The 25,272-nt window shown below is 38.0% G+C and overlaps 1 protein-coding gene across 1 annotated transcript in view; it reads left to right on the forward strand.

The window, feature by feature from the left end:
- ADGRV1 (adhesion G protein-coupled receptor V1) overlaps positions 1-25,272 on the forward strand; it is a 559,991-nt gene that overhangs the window by 331,768 nt on the left and 202,951 nt on the right. Inside the window, exon 85 of the mRNA XM_042956013.1 lies at positions 21,552-21,668. Within this exon, the coding sequence (XP_042811947.1) occupies positions 21,552-21,668 (117 nt within the window). The remainder of the gene's footprint in view (positions 1-21,551; positions 21,669-25,272) is intronic.

Here is a 25,272-nt window from a genome sequence, read left to right on the forward strand (position 1 = left end):
TGTGGAATTTAAGAAACAAAACTAATGGAAACGGGAAAAATACAAAAAAATGATTTAAATAAATAAGCAGACTAGTGTTCATTAGAGGGGAGATGTGTACAGGTATGGGTAAAACAGGGGAAGGGGATTAAAAAGTACACTTAATGGTGATGAGTCCTGAGCAATGAATAGAATTGTTGACTCACTGTAGTATACACCTGAAACTAATATAGCACTATGTTAATTATACTAGAATTAAAACAAAAACTTGGCTATTTGACTTAATTTGAAGTAAAAATACGAATTGAAACTAACTGACCATGAAGATAATGTGTGCCTTTTTTATTAATAATTATTATAACAATTTTCTGGAGTAATTCTGGAGAAATGGTACAAAAAATAACATAACACAGAAAGAGTATGGTAATGGCTGTAGGAAATTTATTTCATTTCTTTTTCCTTAAAAACCTAGATGAAAGATAAAACCTTTTTTTTAAAGGCCTATAAAAAAATGTTTGATTTCCCTAATTGTGAATTAGATTTCTGCTATGCTTATTTAGTTTTAACTATGCCAATGGACTGATCAAATAATTATCAATAGTAATTGCAAGTACCTTTTTTTTTTAATGTTGTTTATCTTTGAGAGAGAGAGGGAAAGAGAGCACAAGCTGGGAGGGGCAGAAACAGAAGGGGACAGAGGGTCTGAAGCTGCCCTGCGCTGACAGCCCAATGCATGGCTCAAACTCACGAACTATGAGAACATGACCTGAGCTGAAGTTGGGCGCTTAACCGACTGAGCCACCTAAGTGCCGCTTCTAGTACTTTTTATATTTAAAATTTTTTTTTAACGTTTATTTATTTTTTGAGAGACTGAGAGAGACAGAGCACAAGTGGAGGAGGAGCAGAAGGAGACACAGAACCCGAAGCAGGCTCCAGGCTCCAGGCTCTAGGCTCTAGGCTCTAGGCTCTAGGCTCAGAGCTGTCAGCATAGAGCCCGATACAGGGCTCGAATCCACAAACTGTGAGATCATGACCTGAGCAAAAGTCAGATGCTTAACTGACTGAGTCACCCATGCACCCCTACTACTTTTTATATTTAAACATATATTATAGTAACTAAATGTTAAACTGAAGTTGATTTTTAATGAGAACATAATATATTAGATATCCACATACTATGTAAAACCCTATGGAAAACACAGGACTTCTTTTCCAGCTTTTTTTTTTTTTTTTTAACTTTTACTAAGCTTCAGTTTCCTCCTCTATAAAATGGAGGCAGTGATCTCTAAATTGCATGAGTTATTTAGGAATAATATGAAATAATGTTTTGTAGGGCATTTACTACAGTACCTGGCACATAATAGCCATTCATTAAAGGGTAATTATTATTGTTATTATTGCTGATAAAAATAAGTTAGTGCTTTTTTGGCTATATACCAAATGAAAAAGACTAGTCTTAGTGTTAATGCATGACTCATAAAGATCTGTTTCTCAGAAAGAAAATCACTTTTAAAAGAAAAGAAATAAAAACAATAAAGTATCTCTAAAAACTTCTGAAATGGGGGCTGAATTTCTTTTTTGGGGTTTTTTGTTTGTTTTGTTTGTTTTTTGGTAAATTCTACCATTGTTTCTTGCAGAATGGCCTTTTAAAATGTCTTTATTTGTGGGGCAGATTGTCCCAAGCAGTCTACTTTACCAAAAATGAGCTATGACAAAAATGGACATGTGTATAGATGTGAGGTTTGTTCTTTTTTGAAATGATAATTGCCAACATTTGATTTACTTAATTCATATACTTAAAATAATCTGACTCTGTCCATATACAATCTAAGTGGACCCTCCCAGTCTCCATCTGCTTCTGACTCTGAGGACTAGCTGCTGATTTACATAATGGTACGTGTTCTTATATTTTAATTATTAGATGTGATGAGAAAACAGCATGCTTCATGTTCTGACAGTAATGTGTAGTGTGAGTAGGAGATTTGTGCCCTGTGTTATTTACAGCAGCAGGCACAAGGGTGTACTAAAGAGAGGACATACACAGAATGTGCCATCAGGAAACTGTGAATGTTGATTGATTTTGGTACTGTATTTTTACTATGGCAACTATAAAAAGGTAATAATTATTAAAACCTGTTCATACTGGTTTCTGACATTCAGGAGTTGCCAAAAGCTATTGCATTGCGTAAAATACCTCCCTGACACACCTAAGATATTTAGAGGCATATTTAATTTAATTTAATTTTCAAGGGTCTTATATATACACATACATCTTATGTAACAGCCAGAGTAAGTATAAAATACAGAGAATTGGGACTTGTATAGGAAAGAAATGTTACAGAACCAGGCTGGATCGCTGGCGGAAAAACCAAGCAGCACTCGGAGATCTTGGTAGATCAGAGTTTTATTTTACACTGGCAAGCTCAGAGGAGATCCTTCTCCAGAGATCTGAGCCCTGAGCACAAGCATGGGGGACAGTTTATTATCTGTTACTTTCACATTCTGCCTTAGTAGTAATTTGGCACACATGGCAAGCAGGGCAGGAAGAAGAACCTGGAAGAAGAGTCTGTAAGCTAGGAACTAGAGCTTATGTTCGTCCCGTAGGCCATCTTATGGTGCATAACTTTACTTATTTTCCCAACATTCCCTCTTTTATGCCTTTTCAAAATATCTTTTTGGTAGGCATCACCCTTTAGTTCCTGGGGTTGGTATCCTTGGAGGGCTAAGATGCGCGTTGCAATTTCCAGGTAATGTTGAGGGACCTGGTCAGGGTTTGTATAATGTCCTCCACAAATGCAGGTCCGTTGTCACTGTGTATGGTTAAGGGCATACCAAACCGAGGCACAATTTCCTGTAGAAGAGCTTTGGCCACCTCAGAGCTCTTTCCGTCCTGGTCGGAAAGACTTCGACCCCCCAGAATATGTGCAGATTATTACAAGGAGGTACCTGAATCCGTTGCTTGGTTGTATATCTGTAAAGTCCACCTCCAAGTCTTTAAAAAGGGTGGCCCCCATCCTTTGAATGAACCAGTTCTCCTGGGTTTTTATGGGGTGGGTTTCTAGTAACTGTCAGATCAGGTTCAGGGAGGATATGGTTTGCATATATAGAGATCCATCCCGTTTTCCAGTTGTTTAAATAATCATATGCCCATGGGGTCTTATTTTTTTCCCCACAGAATAACAAGCACAAAAGATTGTCTACATGAAATACTGTGACAGTTCTTCTGACATTTACCTCAAATTGTCTAGTTTAGGCAAACAACAAACATTTAAAGACAATCAGAACTAGAATTTAACACCCGTAACAGTGCGTTGTTAAAACATAGCTTTTCTCTCTAAAAACCTGCATTTCCAGAGATAGCCAAATCGAGACCAATGCATTTGTAGAACAAATCCAGTCTTAACAAACCTGGCCTAATTATTTACATAAGCTCAGCAAGAATAGCAATTGATCATGAGGATCTTTTAAAGTTTGCTTTGCTGGAACCTTTTATAAGGAATCTCCAGTTTGAACTTTTAGTAGCCTCTCCAGGCCAGAAGCCAAGCCAAATACTTGCCATCAGACAGGCCTGCGATACTGGTAGATTTGGGTGAATTCCTTTTCACAAGGTCCCCGAGATATCCTGAGGTTGCTGCACCTGCTAGGAAGTGACCTTTACTCACCTGGTGAGGCTGCTGGGAACTCTGTAAGCAAGGTATCAGGCCAACCTTTCCAAGGGGCTTTATGGTTCCATGTTTCATAAAGCCAACCTTAGTTCCTGAAAGCTGTCTGGTCATATCTGAGTCTATGCTTGTCACTCTCAAATATGACATTCCAGTCAAAAGCCTTGGTAAAATAACCAGTATTTCTAATGGTGACCTGTTACAAGGAGAACAGATTCTTATTGAACTTATGTAAACAATTGTAATTGCCATGAAAAAAAGAGTACTCACTGAGAGTTTTTGAATTTCAGAGGATTTAGGTAGAGAGAAAAGATAAATGCTTCAGTTTACAAATGAATACTTTATGACATTTCAGTTTATCATAGGTATCATAAGAGAAAAGTTTCCTTAATCTGGAGGTGCAAACATTAAAGAACCAGCAATATTTCCAACAAGAGTCACAAAACTATAATCTTCCTCAGGTCAACCTTGGTAGAGTAAAAGTTTCATTTTTAATGCTGCTAACTTTAAAGACAGGTCCAACAAACTTAAATAGTTTAGATACTGAATATGTTTCACATGCATTCACTTAAAATCAATCAGTTTTTCCCCATTGTCAGTTTTCACCTGGGACACCAGTGGGGGTATCTGAAGTGGGTGGTCCAAGGGGGTGCTCTTTGCCCCTTGACCTTGAGAGTGGAGGGGAGGAGCCAATGGTGCTTGAGGCACTGAGGATGGTATAGGAACCAGTTATGTAGACCACACCCAAGTTGGTACAGAAACAGGAGGTGGTTGGGGGAAAGGCAGAAGAGGTAAGGTGCCAGCAGAAGGCAGAGAAGGAAAACTGGATTCAAAACCTTAGCCCAGACAGAGGAGCAGACGCCGTGTTTTCTTCCACCAAAGTGGAAATATGGAGTCCACATCAGGCCAGAGAAGACTGGGAATTTCCTCGAAACAAGTGGAGTGTCAGCAGCTGCTTGGGAATATTCCTTAAAGTCCCTGTCCTGAAGTAGTCTAACCACACTTGGCTCCATTTATAGCTGTTAACCTGGGAAATGAATGAGGGAGAAGGCCTCACAACTATTGGGCAGAGGAACAGGGAGAGAGGGTCAGCGTCCCCTTCAGTCTGATTCTATCTCAGCCAGACCAATAAAGTCCCTTTCTCGAGGAGGGCTGGGTTTTGGGGGCCCCTTCCGATTTGGGCACTCATTCTTCCAGTGTCCCTTTCCTGTGCAGTAGGCACATTGGTCTTTTGCTAAGGGGCCTCTGGGCTTTCCCCGCTTTGGTGGTTGGAGCTTCCCAGTCTTTGCATTGTCCTTTTCTTTCCGTGCTACTGCCAGAAGGGTGACCCTCTTCTTTAGTCTTTTTTCAGTTTCCCTCAGCTGTGATTTCCCTGTTCACGAAAACTTTATTGGCGACCTCTGTCAACTGGGTAATATTCATCCCGGCTAAGCCCTTTAGCTTTTGGAGTTTTCTCCTGATGCCTGGGGTGCAGTCTGGCTGCTGGCCCTGGTGAGAGAGGATTCTCCAGGTTCGGGGATAGAGGAGAGACGAATGACAGAGGAGTTTCAGGCCCCTGTGCCCCGGGGGGGGGGGGGGGCTTAGTGGGTACGGTGGTGGAAAGACTGGGTCCTCCTCTGGGTCTCCCACAGATGCCGGACGGGAGCAGTGGGCTGCTTCTTCAGTTCTCCAGGTGAAGCAGCTAAAACCTTTGCCTGACTCTGTGTTATAGATGAATTGCATCCAAGGTAGGGGATTTGGGGCAATTTCAAGTCAGGAATCAATATACAGAAATTGGTCAGGGTGACCTGGGTTTCCAGTGACTATTTGCCAAACCTGCCGGACCAGTTGGACACCTAATGTTCCTTCTGAGAGTCATCCTACATCAAAAGTGGGCCATTTCAACTCACAAAGGGCCCTTAACTTGCCAGGTGTCATCTAATTCCATAGTCCCCTGAAAACCCCTTCTTTACTCTGTCCTGACCCCATAATGTTCCTGTGATATGGAGTTGCAAAGACAGAAGGGTAGGGGTGCCCCCTCTAATGAGACTAGTCAGATGCCTGTCTCACTGTATCCCTAAGGAGCTTAGGTGATGCTTAGTTGTAGCAGTCTCAGCTTTGTGACTTACAATCAGAAACTATTCTGATGCTGCCATAGGTTATATGCCGTTCACCGTGGAATCGCAGATGGGCCCACTCAGACTACGTGGGCTTTTGGGAACCTTAAGGGTGCCCCCCCGTGGAGCCACAGAATCGAACTTCTCAGGGCAAGCCAGACCAAATCGGACATTTGCACTCATATACACACCAGAGGTTATTGCATTCCCTCCCACAGAATTCCTACCTGTGAGACCTCTGAAGTCTCTAGGGAGTGATCAAATCCCCCTTCCACTCTTGTGAGTGGGTCTGACTAGATTGAGGCCCCAGCTTTACCGGTTCCGATGTCGGGTCCAGGTCCTTGCTTGCCAAGTCTCTTCGAGTCTGGCAGGAATGGCAGAGCAGGACTGGCCTGAGGCGACCAAGTGAAAGACTGCCAAAAATCAGGCAGGGCGCGCTTTCTCTGTTGCGATGCCTAATTCCGTCACCACCTTGCCATTTTCCCAAACCGGTGGCAACAATGGGCCAGCGTGGTTGGGTTTCCTGGTCAGGGAACCGAGTTTGTTATGGAACCAGGCTGGATCACTGGTGGAAAAACCAAGTGACACTCGGAGATCTTGGTGGATCCAAGTTTTATTTTACACTGGCGAGCTCGGAGGAGATCCTTCTCCAGAGATCTGAGTCCTGAGCACAAGCATGGGGGACAATTTATCATCTGTTACTTCCGCATTGTGCATTAGTAGTAATTTGGCATGCATGGCAAGCAGGGCAGGAAGAAGAGCCTGGAAGAGAAGTCTCTAAGCTAGGAACTAGAGCTTATGTTAGTCCTGTGGGCCATCTTATGGTGCATAACTTTATTTATTTTCCCAACAGAAGGAAGGAAGGAATCAAGGAAGGAAGGAAGGAAGGAAGGAAGGGAAGAAGGAAGGGGAAAGCAAGCTAACTATGAACATGAGCATAATAGATTTTATGTTCTTTGACATGAAGACCATAGGAGGGCCATCCAAAAATATTCAAAGCTTTCTAGTCAATGTGGGGGGAAAAAGGAATATCTGTGTGAAATCAGTGAGAATAATTTTAATGTTAAGTATGATATTTTTAGTAATAGTAAAAATTCAGATTTGGTATTGACAAAATATTTCTGGTATTTAAACTTCTCTTAAGGGATAAGGTAGAAACACCAGCGAAAAAGATGCTAGCCTGGGCTGGGGTGGGGGGTTGTAATGGTACACATGTGATTTCAAGATAAGGAAAAAAGATACAGGAAATTAAGTATGGCATTAGTCCAAGTGTTTTGTTTATAGGAACATGCTACAGGCAGTCTCTATTTAGAGCATACCTAAAAAAAAATACTGATAACCTTGCCTTTATAGTTGTTTTTCCATTTCTGGTTTCTACCTTTTTGCATAAGGAATTAACTATTATCACTAAACTTTATTGATGTTTTAAGTTTAATACTTTTTTAAAGTTCTTCAGATAGTTTGTTTCTTCAAATACTCTTGTAACTTTTTAAAAAAAAATTTAATACTTATTTTGGAAGGTGAGAGCGACAGTGTGAGCAGGGAAGGGGCAGACAGAGAGGGAGACACAGAATCTGAAGTGGGCTCCAGGCTCTGAGCTGTCAGCATAGAGACTGATGCAGCCCTTTCAAATAATTTTAAAAGTTACACAGATAGGGGCACCTGGGTGGCTTAGTCGATTAAGCATCCAACTTCAGCTCAGGTCATGATCTTGTAGTCTGTGAGGGTGAGCCCCATGTTGGGCTCTGTGCTAACAGCTCTGAGCCTGGAGCCTGCTTCAAGTTCTGTGTTTCCCCTCTCTCTGCCCCTCCCCTGCTCTCTGTCTCTCTCTCTCAAACACTAATTGTAAAAAGGGCAAAAAAAAAAAAAGTTACACAGATAATGCTGATTAAAACTTAAACAAAAGGAAGTCTGTTAACCACAGAATACATTAGTCATGGAAATGTCATTATACTTTGTGAATTCCATTATCATTGGCATTGGCACATTGGCAATAGCCAATGCAACAGCAACATGCAAAGGTCTTTTTGTCTTTAGCCTCAGATTAATGGGTTATTAACACAGTTTTCTAATGAAAGGGATTCTGCAGACATAAATGATTTACAAGTAGCAGAAATAATGTGGAACTCAGCATTTTGTGATCTTTTTAGCTTAACATATCTTGCTTTTGTCATTGAAACAAATGTTTAAAATAGCTTACTCATCAGTTAACTTTGGAAGAAGAGAGTAAAAAACTTTTTGGATCAGGGATGCTAAGTGGATTAGAAAATGTGAATTATAAAAATTCAAAAATTAGGGGCGCCTGTGTGATTCCATCAGTTAAGCGTCCAACTTTGGCTCAGGTCATGATCTCGTGGTTTGTGAATTCGAGCCCTGCCTTGGGCTCCATGCTGACAGCTCAGAGCTTGGAGCCTGTTTCGGATTCTGTGTCTCCCTCTGTCTCTGTCCCTTCCCTGCATGTGCTCTGTCTCTCAAAAATAAATAAACATTTAATTCACAAAATAGAGTAAGTGGATACTGTAGATTCAAGTGTAGTTAGTTAAGCTCAAGACAGAACACCATAATAATAGTAAATATTTTAATTTCAGGAAAAAAGAAATTTAATAGCAGGATCCAGAAGGTGTTAATACCTGCAAGAGTCTGCTTCAAGCCGAAATGAAATAATAGGGACCAGATTTACCATCAGATCTAAAACAAATGAAAAAAACGGAACATTATATGAAATAATGTCAATAGGCTAGACATCAGGCAGCCAAGGATGAGGATCCCTGAAGTACAAGAAACAAACAGGATGAGGTTAATAATTGCCCTGGAATACTGCCTTCCAAGCTGTGGCACAAAAAGGAGGAACACAGGTGGTCTGCAGATTCACAGAACTAAGGAGAAAGATGAGAGTCTGAGAAAAACAAGGTGGCTAAAGTTTGGAGGCCAAAATACTGAAAAAGAAGGAACCCTGGAGATAGGCAGAGTTCTTATTTTTCAGTTGAGTTCTGACTAGCCCATGTTGTAAGGAAACTACCCAAAGCTAGAGAAAGAGTCCCCCAGAAGGCAAAAGAGATCAATGTGAGGTGCTTACACAGAGCCACGAATAGTAACTTTTCCTGCTGTTAGACTAAGAAATCCTCAAGATCCACAAACACCTGAGTAGAGTATACAGACGGGTGTTGCCTCAGCCCCATGGAGTGATTGGCCTGAGCACTAGGCCCTGCCCAACACATCTTAACCGCAAGAATTGAAAAGACCAAATTGCTTCCACATGCATCCTAGCACAAAGCTCAAAAATATTTAGAGGAACACAAATATCCAACTCCCAAAGAGGTAAGATCACAGTGTTTGATATTTAATAAAAAACTGTAAGATGTGGTGAAAGGCAAGAAAATATGACACAGGGCGCCTGGAAGGCTCAGTTGATTAAGCGTCTGACTTTGGCTCAGGTCATGATCTCATGGTTCATGAGTTCAAGCCCTGTATCAGGCTCTGTGCTGACAGCTCAGAGCCTGGAGCCTGCTTCAGATTCTGTGCCTCTCTGTCTATCCCTCCCCCTCTCACACTCTGTCTCTCTCCTCAAAAATAAACGTTAAAAAAAAAAAAAAAAAAGATTATCTCTTTCCCTCTCTGTCTGTCCCTACCCCTCTTGTACATATGTGTTCTCTCACTCTCTCTCTTAAAATAAATAAATAAACACTGAAACAAAAAAGAAATGAAAACTACAATGTGTGAGATGAAAAATACCCTGATTGGGATTAGAAATAGCAGAAGAAAAAATAAGTGAATTTGAAAACAGCAATATCAGTTACTCTAAAATGAAAAAGAAAAGAGGGAGTCAGAACAAATCAGCAGGGCACCATTGAACTGTGGGGAAAAAATTAAGTGTTTCATATATGTGTAATTGAGGTGTCAGAAAGAGAGGTAAAAGTGCCTAGTGGTTGGGAAAGCATTTTAAAAAGTAATGATTAAAATTTTCCAAATTTCTTAAAAACTGTTAACTTATGTATTCAAGAATCGTGATGAGCCCCACACAGAAGAAGCATGAAGAAACTGTATGAAAGCACATCATAATCAAATTGCGTAAAACTAGTATAAGGAGAAAAATCTTACAGGCAACAAAAATTAAAACAAAAAAATCCATACAGAGGAATAAACATAAGAATTACAGCAAATTTCTTGTCAGAAATAATACAAGTGAGGAGAAAGTAGAGCAACATGTTTAAGTACTGAAGGAGAAAATACCTGTTGAGCATCGGACCCTTGATCAGGCTCCTTGATCAGGAGGTCAGTCTCCACACTCAGCTTGAGATTCTGTCTCTCTATCTACCCATTTCCCCAACTCGCACTCAGTCTGTCTCTCTAAAATTAAAAAAAATAAAAATAAAAAGATGGAAAATTAATTGGGATTGACTATATTAACAAAGTAGATTTTAAATATTTTTTTAATGTTTATTTTTTGAGAGAGAGAGAGACAGACAGAAGCATGAGCACGGGAGGGACAGAGGTAGAGGGAGACATAGAATCTGGAGCAGGCTCCAGGCTCTGAGCTGTCAGCACAGAGCCCCATGCAGGGCTCACTCACAAACTGCGAGATCACGACCTGAGCCGAAGCCAGATACCACATAGTAGATTTTAGAGCAAAGTTATACCAGAGAAAAAAGTCATTCTATAATGATAAAGGGGTTAGTTTATTGAGAGACTATAATCACCCTAAATTTAATAACTTGATAACTAAGCTTCCAAATATACCATGCAAAAATTTATAGAACTACAAGGAAAACTTGACAAATCCACAATTATAGTTGGGAATTTAAAGACTTCTCTTTCAATAATTGATAGAAATTTTTTAAAAGAACAGAAAATCTGTAAATACATGGAATTTTGTTTTGTTTTTTTAGAATATAGAATATTTTAACATGTTATCATCCAACCTGAACTAATTGAGATTTATAAAACACTGAAACCAACAGTAGTAGAATACATGTTTTTATCATGTACGCAAGGAACATAGGCTTATAAATTCAAAATTATTAAAGCCATACAGAGTATGTCCTCTGACCACAACAGAATTAAATTGGGAATCAACAGAAAGATCACTAGAATATCTTCAAATATTTGGAAACTAATTAGCACACTTATAGATAATCCATAGGTCAGAAAATAATTCAGGAAAATTTCAAAGAATTTTTGAACTGAGTGAAAATGAAAACACAATATATCAAAATTTGAGGAATCCTTAAAGCAATATAAGGAAAAAATATAATAGAACTAAATGCCTCTATTAGAAAAAGAAATAAGGTTTCAAAAATAGGACCACAGAAATATAAAAAGTTTTTAAATTAAAAATAGGAGAAAAAGAAGAAATAAATAATAAAGAACAGAACAGGAATCACTGAAATATAAAACAGTAAAACAACAGAGAAAATCAGTGAAACCAAGAGCCATTTCCTTAAGATCAATAAAGTGACCAACCTTTAGCCAGAACAATCAAGAAAAAAAAAAGAGGAGCTCTAAATTACCATTATGAAGAAAGAGAAATGGCATCACAACAGATTCTAAATATTAAAAAGATAATAAGGGAATATTATATATCACTTTATACCAACAAATTTTCCAGGTTTGGTTAAATAAAAAAGTTACTTAAAATGACATATATTACCAAAACTCATTCAGTAAGAGCTAGGTTATCTGAATAGGTATATATCTATTAAAAGAAATTGAATTTATATTTAAAAATCTTGCCACTAAGATAACTTTAGTCTTAACATGGTTTTATTGATGAATTTTATCAAACATTTAAGAAAAAAATACCACTTCTATACAGATTCTTCCAGAAAATTGAAAAAGAGGAACTCTTTCCCAACTCTCTAAAACCAGCATTACCCTGATACCAAAATGAGACAAAGAAAGACTACAAACCAGTGTTCCTCATGAATATTGATGCAGATATTCTTAATATAGTTTTAGCAAATCAAAATGATAATGCATCACAAAAAGTGATAACTATCCAAGTAGTATAAAGTTGGTTTAATATTCCAGTATCAATCAAATTAATTCATCATATTAATTAGCAAGCAAAAATGGAATAAAATGTTTTGTAATCTCAATAGAGAAATAGCATTTGCCAAAATTCAATAGCCATTCCTGATAAAAAAAAAAAAAAAAAAAAAACTCCAACCAAGTAGGAATAGAGGGGAGCTTTCTCAACTTGACAATGCCATCTACAAAAAGAAATTATATCAACTAACCTCATAGTTGTAATGATTTGCTAGGGCGGCCATAACAAATTACCATAGACTGGATGGCTTAAATAACAAATTTATTTTCTTACAGTTCTGAAAGCTAGAATTCCAAGATCAAGGTGTTGACAGGGTTGATTTCATATTGAGTCCTCTCTCCTTGCTGTACAGATGTCTGTCTTCTCCCTTTGTGTTGGCATGGTCTTTCTTCTGTACATGTGCTTGCCAGTATCCAAAATTTTCTCTTATAAGGAAATCACTCATAGTGGATTACAGCCCACCTTAAAGACCTCACTTTAATTTAATTACCTCTTTATTGACTTCATTTTCAAATACAGTTTATTCTGAGTAGAGGTTAGGACTTCAGTGTATGAATTTTGGGGGACACAATTCAGACCATTAAAATACTTAATGGTGAAAACAATGTTTTCGTGCTAAGATCAAAAAGAAAACAAGGGTGTTCATTTTTGCCACCTCTTTTCAGTACTCTGTGTGTGTGTGTGAGTGTGTGTACATTATATCTATATTTATATCCATTGTCAACAAGTACCATAAGGCAAGAAAAAGAAATTAAAGCCATTCTGATTAAAAAGTAAGTAAAATTCCATTTATGCAGAGATGACATAATCCTTTATGTAGAAAATATGTTTTCTACAAAAAAGCTACTCAAACTAATAAGTATGTTCTGTAAGTTGGCGAGATGAAGATCAATATACAAAAATCAATTGTATTTCTGTATACTAGCAGTGAATATCAGGAATTAAAATTTAGTGAAATATCAGTTATGATAATAGCAAAAATATAAAATACTTAGGGATGAATCTCTTAAAAATTATATGAAGGACTTGTACATGGATAATTACAAAGTACTTCTGAGAGGAATTAGAGAAGACCTAAATACATGGAAGGGTACCATGTGGTCATGAGAAGAAAGAGTCAATACTGTTAGTATGTCCATTCTCAGATTCAACCCAATTCCAATCACAACCTCAGTAGGTTTCTGTTTTTGTAAGCATCTATCTGGTTCTAAAATTTATATGGAAATGCATGTGACTTGGAATGGACAATATAACTTTGACAAAGAAGAATAAATCAGAGTCTAACACTACCTGGTTTCAAAAATTATAGCTTCAGTCATCAAGACGATGTGATATTGGTGTAAACATAGAAAAATTGATTGATGGGACATATCAGAGAGGCCAGAAGCAGATTCCTACATAGATAGACAAAAATGCAAAAGGTAATTCAGAAGTATTTATAAAAGATCAAAAAAGGTAGATTCAATCCATAATTGGGTTTCACCAATGTTAAAAACGTTTGTTCTTCCAATGACACTGTTAAGAGAATTTTTGAAAACAAGCCACAGAGTAGAAGGAAGTACTTGCACATTAAACATGTGATGAAAGACTTGTATCATGAATATAAAAAGAACTCATAAAACTCAACATTAAGAAAACAAACCAATTTTTAAAGTAGGCAAGAGAGCTGAAGAGGCATTTCTTCAAAGAAAAGACATGGATTGCAGATAGGGACATGAAAAAATGGTTAACATCATTACTTATTAGGAAAATCCAAATTTAGATCACAATGAGGAACTATGTGTGCCCCTTAGAAAGGCTAAAAGGTTTTTTGACTATCCCAGACAAGTTTTAGTGAGATGCTAATATATTGCTGATGAGAATGGAAATGTTACAAGCGCTTTGGAAAATAATTTATCTATTTTTAAGAATATTAAATACACACACAAGAGAATATTAAATACACACTTATCATATGATCCACCTGTTCCTTCTCCTAGATATTTATTCAAGACAAATAAAAGCACTTGTACATTCATAGCAGCTTTATTTGTAAAAAATAAAAAAAAAACTGGAAACAACCCAAATATCCATCAGTATTTGAAAGAACACATGATTAAAACACTATAGGTGTTTTGGATAAGCTGGAGAATAAAGAGAAAGGCAATTAATAGAAAGGAATGAAAATGTTTATAGTAAAGTGAGGAGAGAGGTATACTAAGGAGTACTGAGAATTGATGTTTATAGTGAAATCAGTTTTTATTATTATTTAGCCCAGCAGAAACACCTGCTCTGTATTTAAAATGAAAACTATACATAGGTACAGTAGAACTCTCATCAACCAGAAGAAGCAAAGAATTTTATAAGTTACTAACAAAACATATCAGATACTCTCTTTGGGGACATATATTTATTTTTCTTTTCTCTTTAGTTAAGCTGTATATATGTTATATCAGTATAGAATTGAGAATAGTATTATATTTGCTATTGGCATTATATTCTATGGCCATTATGAACCTGTGGTGGATCATGGATTAAAAAATTGAGGAAGAGTGAACTAGAAGTTCAGCACTTTGAGGCAGGACTTGAGTTTGATTTTAGCTTTATAGGCTGCAGCATGGTGTTCTAGAGAGAATGCTATATAAATGAGAACTCCAGGATTTGAATCCCACTTTAACTGGGGCACCTGGGTGGCTCCGTCAGTTAAGCATCAGATTTTGGCTCAGGTTATGATCTTGCGGTTCGTGAGTTCGAGCTCTGGATCGGGCTCTGTGCAGACACCTCAGAGCCTGGAGCCTGATTCTATATCTCCCTCTCTCACTCATACTCTGTCTCTGTCTCTCTCTCAAAAATTAATAATAATAATAATAATAAACAAACATTGAATCCCACTTTAACTTTCAAACACATTTAGTTACCTCCAAAAAGTGAATTCCTGTATCAGATCCTTTTTCATCATTTATTGAGTTTGTGTAACTTAATAATGACTTCACATCATTAATATGTGGGTTCACAAGAAAAGCAGGGAAAGCATGTAGCACCTTTTGCCACCATATTCTTTATCTCATAAAGATAGTAACACTTTGTTGGTAGTGGGTGCTTGCCTGCTTACTGAATGTATCAGTAACGTGAATGACTGAGGACCTTTGAAAAATTCTTTTTGTTTTTTATGTTATGATGTTTAATGCATCCAGAGAACTGACTGTGAAAATAACCTTTCTCCTGGTCATCTCTGTATGACTAAGTAAAAGAACAATGGTAAAAACTCCTTTCTCCTTACGTTAATGTGCCTTAAAGATGTATGTGCTAAATATGCTAGGAGATGGCATTTTATTTTACTTTAACCATTTAATTTGTATTTAAGCTAAAGTTAATTTAATTTTACATACGCCTGGTTATTTGTAATAGCTGGTTCTCCCAAGTTTTCTTACCTCATTCCTGTTGTAGCAGTGTGCACTGTGATAGGTCAGCCTTTTCTTGCAGACTAACCTCCTTTCATACAGATGAAAGTATTTCTCATGCTTTAGAGAACACTCTGGAAGAATGTTCATAGTTTGCAAAAGTAGATTTGTGACTGGTATTTTTAGGGCTTAGAAAAGGAGAGTAAAACATAATAAAATATAGAGAAGTCCTATCTGTAGAATAGAATTCTGGGTGTTAAAACTGTATTCTGAAAGCAAATGCAGCTTAAATAATAACCTTTACTAATTTGTTTCAAAGAAAAGAGTTTTTAAGAGAATAACAATTATTCAAGTTAGCATACCATTTATAAATAGTTTCATAGAATACTTAAAACTAAGCATGTTCAATTACAAGTTTGGATTACACTATTGTCTTACATAAGCAAACTCTTCAAGTTGATTAGAACATAACTACCAAGTAAACCTCAACGCTATGCATATTATAGAATATGAATTAGAGAGTTTCAAACTTATTATATAGGTACACTTACAAAATCTTTGTGGAAATAGATGCCGCTTTGTAAAAAGAAGGAAAATAAGATGTTAAAATTACTCCTTTTTTTTTCCTTTGGCTGAACCTCTCAGTCTGTTCTTCCAACAGCTTTTAAGGAAGTTTTGGTGCTTAGTGTTCAACGTTAGTTGAACCAAACTAACGTTAGTTTTGGTGAAAGTGTTCAGTGAATATTTGTGGAATTTAGGAAGGTTAAATTTATGATCTATAGTGTGTTACAATTCAGAAGTTAGAAGCTAAAATCTAGGAAGATCTAAGCATGTTTTCAAAATAATTGAAAAGCTATTTGTGATATGTTCTGGAAGGGCGAATTTGTTGACTTTGTTTTTTTGTTTTTTTGGGTTTTTTTTTTCAATATATGAAGTTTATTGTCAAATTGGTTTCTTTTTTTTTTTAATTTTTTTTTTTTAACGTTTATTTATTTTTGAGATAGAGAGAGACAGAGCATGAACGGGGGAGGGTCAGAGAGAGGGAGACACAGAATCTGAAACAGGCTCCAGGCTCTGAGCTGTCAGCACAGAGCCCGACGTGGGGCTCGAACTCATGGACCACGAGATCATGACCTGAGCCGAAGTCGGCCGCTTAACCGACTGAGCCACCCAGGCGCCCCATGTCAAATTGGTTTCCATACAACACCCAGTGCTCATCCCAAAAGGTGCCCTCCTCAATACCCATCACCCACCCTCCTCTCCCTCCCACCCCCCATCAACCCTCAGTTTGTTCTCAGTTTTTAACAGTCTCTTATGCTTTGGCTCTCTCCCACTCTAACCTCTTTTTTTTTTTTTTTCCTTCCCCTCCCCCATGGGTTTCTGTTAAGTTTCTCAGGATCCACATAAGAATGAAACCATATGGTATCTGTCTTTCTCTGTATGGCTTATTTCACTTAGCATCACACTCTCCAGTTCCATCCACGTTGCTACAAAAGGCCATATTTCATTCTTTCTCATTGCCACGTAGTACTCCATTGGGTATATAAACCACAATTCCTTTATCCATTCATCAGTTGATAGACATTTAGGCTCTTTCCATAATTTGGCTATTGTTAAGAGTGCTGCTATAAACATTGGGGTACTAGTGCCCCTATGCCTCAGTACTCCTGTATCCCTTGGGTAAATTCCTAGCAGTGCTATTGCTGGGTCATAGGGTAGGTCTATTTTTAATTTTCTGAGGAACCTCCACACTGCTTTCCAGAGCGGTTGCACCAATTTGCATTCCCATCAACAGTGCAAGAGGGTTCCCGTTTCTCCACATCCTCTCCAGCATCTATAGTCTCCTGATTTCTTCATTTTGGCCACTCTGACTGGCGTGAGGTGATATCTGAGTGTGGTTTTGATTTGTATTTCCCTGATAAGGAGCGACATTGAACATCTTTTCATGTGCCTGTTGGCCATCCAGATGTCTTCTTTAGAGAAGTGTCTATTCATGTTTTCTGCCCATTTCTTCACTGGGTTATTTGTTTTTCGGGTGTGGAGTTTGGTGAGCTCTTTATAGATTTTGGATACTAGCCCTTTGTCCGATATGTCATTTGCAAATATCTTTTCCCATTCCGTTGGTTGCCTTTAGTTTTGTTGGTTGTTTCCTTTGCTGTGCAGAAGCTTTTTATCTTCATAAGGTCCCAGTAATTCATTTTTGCTTTTAATTCCCTTGCCTTTGGAGATGTGTCGAGTAAGAAATTGCTGAGGCTGAGGTCAGAGAGGTCTTTTCCTGCTTTCTCCTCTATGGTTTTGATGGTTTCCTGTCTCACATTCAGGTCCTTTATCCATTTTGAATTTATTTTTGTGAATGGTGTGAGAAAGTGGTCTAGTTTCAACCTTCTGCATGTTGCTGTCCAGTTCTCCCAGCACCATTTGTTAAAGAGACTGTCTTTTTTCCATTGGATGTTCTTTCCTGCTTTGTCAAAGATGAGTTGGCCATACGTTTGTGGGTCTAGTTCTGGGGTTTCTATTCTATTCCATTGGTCTATGTGTCTGTTTTTGTGCCAATACCATGCTGTCTTGATGACAGCTTTGTAGTAGAGGCTAAAGTCTGGGATTGTGATGCCTCCTGCTTTGGTCTTCTTCTTCAAAATTACTTTGGCTATTTGGGGCCTTTTGTGGTTCCATATGAATTTTAGGATTGCTTGTTCTAGTTTTGAGAAGAATGCTGGTGCAATTTTGATTGGGATTGCATTGAATGTGTAGATAGCTTTGGGTAGTATTGACATTTTGACAATATTTATTCTTCCAATCCATGAGCAGGGAATGTCTTTCCATTTCTTTATATCTTCTTCAATTACCTTCATAAGCTTTCTATAGTTTTCAGCATACAGATCTTTTACATCTTTGGTGAGATTTATTCCTAGGTATTTTATGCTTCTTGGTGCAATTGTGAATGGGATCAGTTTCTTTATTTGTCTTTCTGTTGCTTCATTGTTAGTGTATAAGAATGCAACTGATTTCTGTACATTGATTTTGTATCCTGCAACTTTGCTGAATTCATGTATCAGTTCTAGCAGACTTTTGGTGGAGTCTATCGGAGTTGACTCTGTTTTTTTTAGGGAACTCATTTGTACCAGATTGTTAGGAAATAATGAGACATTAATTTCTAGCATCTGCTTTTTTCCCCTAATACTGTGTGTTACAAATGCTCCCAATCCAGGGCTAAATAAACAGAAAGTTGAGTTAGGAATGCTTCTCATTTAAAAAATAATCCTGGAATCTTGGCACAGAAAGGAACTTAAGAATTTATCATTTCCATCTTCTTCCTACTACAGATGAAGAAACTAGTCTCAGAAGGATAAACTGAGTTATGTCTATAGCTTCAAAAAAGAAAAAGAAAAAGCCTTTTTTTTTCTTCTATACTTGGTACAAGAAGTACTCAATAAATAATTTCCAAGAGGAAAGAGTCACTTCAGTATGGCCTAAGATACATATTATTTTAGGGGCACCTGGATGGCTCAGTCGGTTGAGCGTCTGACTTCGGCTCAGGTCATGATCTCACGGTTCGTGAGTTCAGGCCCCACATCAGGCTCTGTACTGACAGCTCAGAGCTTGGCGCCTGCTTCGGATTCTGTGCCTCTCTCTCTCTCTCTCTCTGTCCCTCCCCTGCTCACACTCTGTCTCTGTCTCTCAAAAATAATTAAATTTTTAATTTTTAAAAAAGATACATGTTACTATAATTTTACTAATGAGCATTTTGGCTTTTCTTTAGTTGACTAAGTAGGCTGGTTATGGTTAAGTGTCACCCTGTGAAGTGAAGACATTTGAAGCATGTAGGCCCTCACCTTAGATCCTGACAAATTCACCACAGTGATGCTACCCTAGGAACACTGCTGGATAGAAATTTTCAAGGTGGTTTAATGGCCACAACCTTTGTGACAAAAGGATTAGGGAGGCACATGTTTCATTTGAAAATAAAAGCAATACTTTGTCCCATTACTCTAATTTCGTTTTGAGCACAGTATTTATTTTTTAAAAATTTCAAACAACCTCAAAGGTATTTATGTTTCCTTGTTAGAAGGTAGGTTTTGAGATATAGGTCAGCTGTTTTTTTCCTTGCAACACCCCTTTGTCTTTTTGGCATCAGTTATTCTTTCTCTCAACAGTAATTTATTGAACATTTGTATATTCCTGGCATAGTGGTAGCTTATTAAAATATAAAACCAAAAAGGCTTGGTCACTGTCCTAAAAAGAGAATTTATTCCTTGAGAAGTTATGCTATTGTTGTTCGAAATCTCCCTTTGCCATCTGCACTTTTCATTACAAAATTTAACACAGTAGGCATATATTGTTGAAAATACAAAACAATAGGTAGAAACCACAAGAGTGTTTTCCTTTATTTATTTATTCATTTATTTAATAAGTATTTATGGAGTACCTACTGTATGCCAGACTCTGGGCTGCATAATTAGGATATATCAGTAACTGAAACATTCAATGATCCTGCCTTCATAAGTATTACATTCTAGTAGGTGAACAATAGTAGGTGAGATGAACAATAACCACGAAACATAGTAAGTAAACAAATTACAAAGCATGTTAGAAGATGATAAGTGTCATTAAAAAAAAAAGTAGGGGAGCCCAGTGACTCAGTCACTTAGGTGCTGGACTCTTGATCTCAGCTCTGGTCATGATCTTGCAGTTCATGGGTTCAAGCCCTACATTAGGCTCTGACTGAAAGTGTGGAGCCTGCTTGGGATCCTCTCTCTCTCCCTCTCTCTGCCCCTCCCCTGCTTGTGTGCTCTCTCTCTCTCACTCTCTCTCTCTCTCTCTCTCTCTCTCTCTCAAACTAAAAAAGTAAAAAGGGGTAGGGGCATCACGTGTGGGGGAGGGATAAAAGAAAAGGGTATAATTTTAATTTGTGTGGTCATCTTGTCATTCTGAAGATTTCCCTTGACCAAAGCCTTGGGGGCAGTTGAAATAAAAGTCCAAGGTTTAGAATAATCCTAGGATCTGAAATTGTAAATTTAAGTCTACTTTGTTACATAGGTCACTTCACAAAAAGAACATGCATTTGGTGGTAAAGTCACACCCTTTGCTTTTCTTTCTTGTCCCTCTTTGTAGCTTTGATTTAAATGAATGTCTGTATTTTCTTTTCTAATTATCTAAAATAAATGCATTTTGTGGGATTTTTGTCCATCCATAATAAGAAAAGGGTTTACTTTCAAAATTACTTTTTGGGGTGCCTGAGTGGCTCCGTCAGTTAAGCATCTGACTTCAGCTCAGGTCATGATCTCACAGTTCGGTTCATGAGTTCAAGCCCTGCATTGGGCTCTGTGTTGACACCTCCGATCATGGAGCCTGCTTCAGATTCTGTGTCTTTCTGTCTCTCTCTCTCTCTCTCTCTCTCTCTCTGCCCCTCCCCCACTCACATTCTGTCTCTATCTCTCTCAAAAATAAACATTTTTAAATATTTAAAAAGAAAGAAAATTATCTCTTGACAGAAAGTAGCCTAATTTCATATAATTCATTGTTTCTTAGCAATGTAAAAATCCGGGGTGCATGGGTGGCTCAGCTGGTTAAACGTCTAACTTTGGCTCAGGTCATGATCTTGTGGTTCATGGTTTCGAGCCCTGCATCCGGCTCTGTGCTAACAGCTCAAAGCCTGGAGCCTGCTTAGGATTCTGTGTCTACCTCTCTCTCTGCCCCTCCCCTGCTCCTGCTCGCTCTCACTCTCTCTCAAAAATAAATAAACATTAAAAAATTAAAAAAAAAATGTACAAATCCATAAAAGGCACAGCGTGAGGAACACAGTCACCGATATTGTAATAGCAAAGTAACAGGACAGGTACTTTGGTATTACAATAGCTACACTTAATGAACACAGCTATAAATGTATAAACTTGTCAGATCAGGTTGTACACCTGAATCTGATGTAACATTATGTCAACTATATTCAAATAAATAAATAAATAAATGCAATATAAAACTCTATGTATTTGCCATTTTTTTTTAATTTTTTTTTTTAACGTTTATTTATTTTTGAGACAGAGAGAGACAGAGCATGAATGGGGGAGGGTCAGAGAGAGAGGGAGACACAGAATCGGAAGCAGGCTCCAGGCTCTGAGCTGTCAGCACAGAGCCCGACGCGGGGCTCGAACTCACGGACCGTGAGATCATGACCAGAGCCGAAGTCGGATGTTTAACCGACCAAGCCACCCAGGCGCCCCTGTATTTGCCATTTTTAGAATGACTGTTCATCGTCTCAGTTTGAGCAACACATTAACTTATTTTCCCTTTGAGTCATTGAATCCTAGATTCTGATAAGAACAGTTTGTTTTCTTAATATCCTTGATCACTTTTAGCATGGTTTTAAAATACAGGTATTTGTTTCTTACAGATTGTGTTCCTGGCTTCTGCATATGCAAGTCCCCAACTCACAGATGAGAGCTGTTCGGCCATGGCTGCTGTCGCACATTATCTGTATCTTTGCCAGTTCAGCTGGATGCTCATTCAGGTTGGTACCTCATTTCCTCCTCCCACCCCCTTCAGCATTGCAGTGAATCTGCGTGGAATGTTCTTCCTATCTGCTATTCTTTATACTGAAGTGGAAGTAATTCCATATATCTATCACTGCATTCCTAGGAGATCATTGGAAAGAAAACCTTGTAAGCTGTACAACATCAGAAAGTTTAGTGAATTGGGGAAATGGGCAGAAACATAGTAGGGGTAGAAATAAGGAAGTGGTAGGAGATGAGGCTCATGATGTGGACCCTGTAAAGCACAGTAAGAAATGTGAACTTTTTTCTAGGGGAGGTCATAGAATGAAACAAGTGACGGGACGACGTTTGTATTTTAGGAAGATTTTCCTGTGTGTAGTGAATTGGTGACAGAAGGGTTGACATGGGAGCTAATTCAGTTTACATTAGCTGCATCCAGGTAAGAGAACATGGCAGTGTGAACCTGAGAGTAGCAGAAGAAGCTTTTGAGATTTCTTTCTTTTTTTTTTAAACTATAATAATAGAATGTATAGATGGTTAAGAAGAATGCAGAAGGTGCAACCAAGGATGGTTCCCAAGTTTCTGCATGAGTAGATGGGTGGATGGGGGTGCCTTGAACTGAAATAATGACCACTGGAAATTACAGGAAGGATGATGGCACTTTTAGGACATGCTGAGTGTGAAGTTTCTCCAGTGTAAGACCTCCAGTGGGGACTTTGGGAGAAGTGGGATACACAGTACTAAATCTCAGAACAGAGGCCCATGCTATATAAATACTTTAGAAAATTGTTGACTTACAGTTGGAAAATGAGTGCATTGCTTTGGAAGAGATCGCTTTGGGAGAAAGTACAGAGTAAGACCTGAACAGTCCTAGTATACACCTGAGGAACTAGTAAACGTTGCGGACAGACGTGAACTCTTCCTTTTCTGCCTAAAATCCCAAGTTCTCTTCATTGTCCTATGCACGTTTGCTTGATAAAGAGAAAAATATGAAAGCTGGATCCACTTAAGTAGTGTTAACGTCATTAAATGGCTCAACTAAATGAAATGTTGCCTTTGATAATGCTTTGATATTGTTAAATCTTTCATATGATACAAAGTTTTGTTTGTGTTTTGAGTATGCATGTGAACTATTTCATGCAAACAGATGCATTCAGTGCTTGCATATTCTTTTTTCTTGTTGAATAAAAGGATGTGGGGTTTTCACTACACAGCAATAATGAAAGAATATGAGAGTACCATACAAACTCACAGAAGGGATATTTTGCAAGGTATGATATTATAGTTGTTGGGAGAACTGAACTGAATTATTTAGTTAATAGAACTAATTGCAATAATTAAAGCCCTGAATCTGGGTTTGAATTCTGATTTTGCCACTATCTTTGTAACTTTAATCAAGTTTTTGGCCTTTTCCAAGTTTTGTTTCTAAATCTGCGTACGAGGATAATTCCTTCTTCATAGAATTATTATTTCATAGGTCTTTAAGCAGCTCTAATTATGAAAAGCTTCTGGTGTTCTCAAACCCCTCCCCCATAATTAAAAAGTAAAGCTAAATCTTGGGGCACCTGGGTGGCTCAGTCGGTTGAGGACCCAACTTTGGCTCAGGTCATGATCTCACGGTTTGTGAGTTTGAGCCCCACATTGGGCTCACTGCTGTCAGTGTTGTCACTGTTGAGCCCATTTTGGATCCTCTGTCCCTCCCTCTCTCTTCCTCTCCCCAGCTCGTGCTTTCTATGTCATAAATAAACATTAAAATAAAAAATTTGAAATATAAAAAAAGTTAAGCTAAATCTAAACCATATAACATAAAACTTAATATTTGCTGATATTAAAGTATTTACTAGATTCTCTGCAAAATTATTTTAAGAGTTTAAGCTGAACTTTTTATGTGTACCATGTATATATTGTTATTTATCTGCTTGGACTGAGGTCCTCAGTGTTGTGTGGAAGGTTTTTGTCCACGTCCCTGCCCTACTCAGTTTTTGATGAATGAGTCAGATAAAGACCCAGGAAACTGTCCTATCAGGTATGCAGATGATACAGAGTTGAGAAAACAGCTAAAACAGAAAGCTGCCTGGATTAGCGATGCAGGTAGAATCAACATAGAGAAACTGCTGTGAAAGATTGAAAACTGAACATAATCTGATGGGGTTAAGATAAACCACCTGAAATATTAATTTAACACAGACTTAGGTGCAATCAAATGTGTGACCAGATTGCTTAAAACAGCAACTACAAAAACAACACAGACCTAGGTTACATTAATAACAGCATAGAGGTAGGTGAGGGAATCATGGTTACATTGTAATCTACAAATGTTCAAGAAACCTTGAGACCCTGTAACCACTTTCATGAATCCTGTTTCACCAGGAATATTAACTAGCCAATGAGAAGTTGGAAACAGTCTTGTAAGAAACTTTGAGGCAGCTGGAGATAACTAACCTGGAAAGAATTTAGAGTGATGTGATGGCTGTCCACAAATACTGGAAGTGCTACTACAGGAAATAAAGACTGGTCTGTAGCTCTAGTTGGAAGAATGGCACAAATGGGTCAACAATTAGAGAAGCAAGTTTTGATTCACTTTAAGGTCTTTGATAGCCAATAAAACTGTCAAAATTGAAGAGGCTGTTTCTAAAAACAGAAAGTACCAGTCAGTGAAATATATTCAAACAGGGATAAATGAACAACTTTCAAACATGTTTTCCTGCCTTGGGGCAGTGTTAGATGGGATCACATATAAGATTTCACCCAACTCAATAGAGACTGATGTATTCTCTATCTCTTTTTCCAGTCTTAAGTAAATAAGATTGTGGCTGATGGACATTTAGTAAGGTAATTAGATATCTGTATGGCTATTGGTTAGGAAAAGTATTGAAAGCACCAGTGAAGTTTAATGTATTTCAGATGGCACACCACACATTTTTCATGGTTTGTGGTGCAACCACAAGGGGAAAATTCAATGATTTCTCATTCTAGGTAGGTTACTTCTAATGAGTTACTTTGTGGGAAGAGGTTGTCACTTTACCAACATGTGTTTTCCTATTTGTAAACTACTGTCTGCTAAAATCTTATTTTTAAAATGGAATCCATTTAAAAAAATTTTTTTTAACATTTATACATTTTTGAGAGACAGAGCATGAGTGGGGAAGGGGCAGAGAGAGTGGGGGGAGACACAGAATCTGAAGCAGGCTTCAGGCTCCAAGCTGTCAGCACAGAGCCCAGCGTGGAATTCAAACTCACGGACTGTGAGATCATGACCTGAGCTAAAGTCACATGCCTAACCTACTGAGCCACGCAGGCGCCCCAAAACTAGAATCCATTTTTAAAACATTGTGTAAAAGATTAGATTGCTGTTAACCCAATCCTGATAGTCAATTAGGGTTTAAAAATTTTTTAATATTAACATTTTAGTAATTCTACTTCTTATTTTTAACAGGACAGAATTTGACTTATGTATGTGTGTGCAGAGCTTATGACAAAAAGTTAACCATTAACTTTTTTTTTGAATGTTTTATTCTTGAGAGAGAGAGAGAGAGAGAGAGAGAGAGAGAAAGACAGCGACTAGCAGGGGAGGGGCAGAGTGAGAGAGGGACACAGAATCTGAAGCAGGCTCCAGGCTCT

Source organism: Panthera leo, chromosome A1 (genome assembly GCF_018350215.1).
Source record: "Panthera leo isolate Ple1 chromosome A1, P.leo_Ple1_pat1.1, whole genome shotgun sequence".
NCBI classification, from domain to species: Eukaryota; Metazoa; Chordata; class Mammalia; order Carnivora; family Felidae; genus Panthera; species Panthera leo.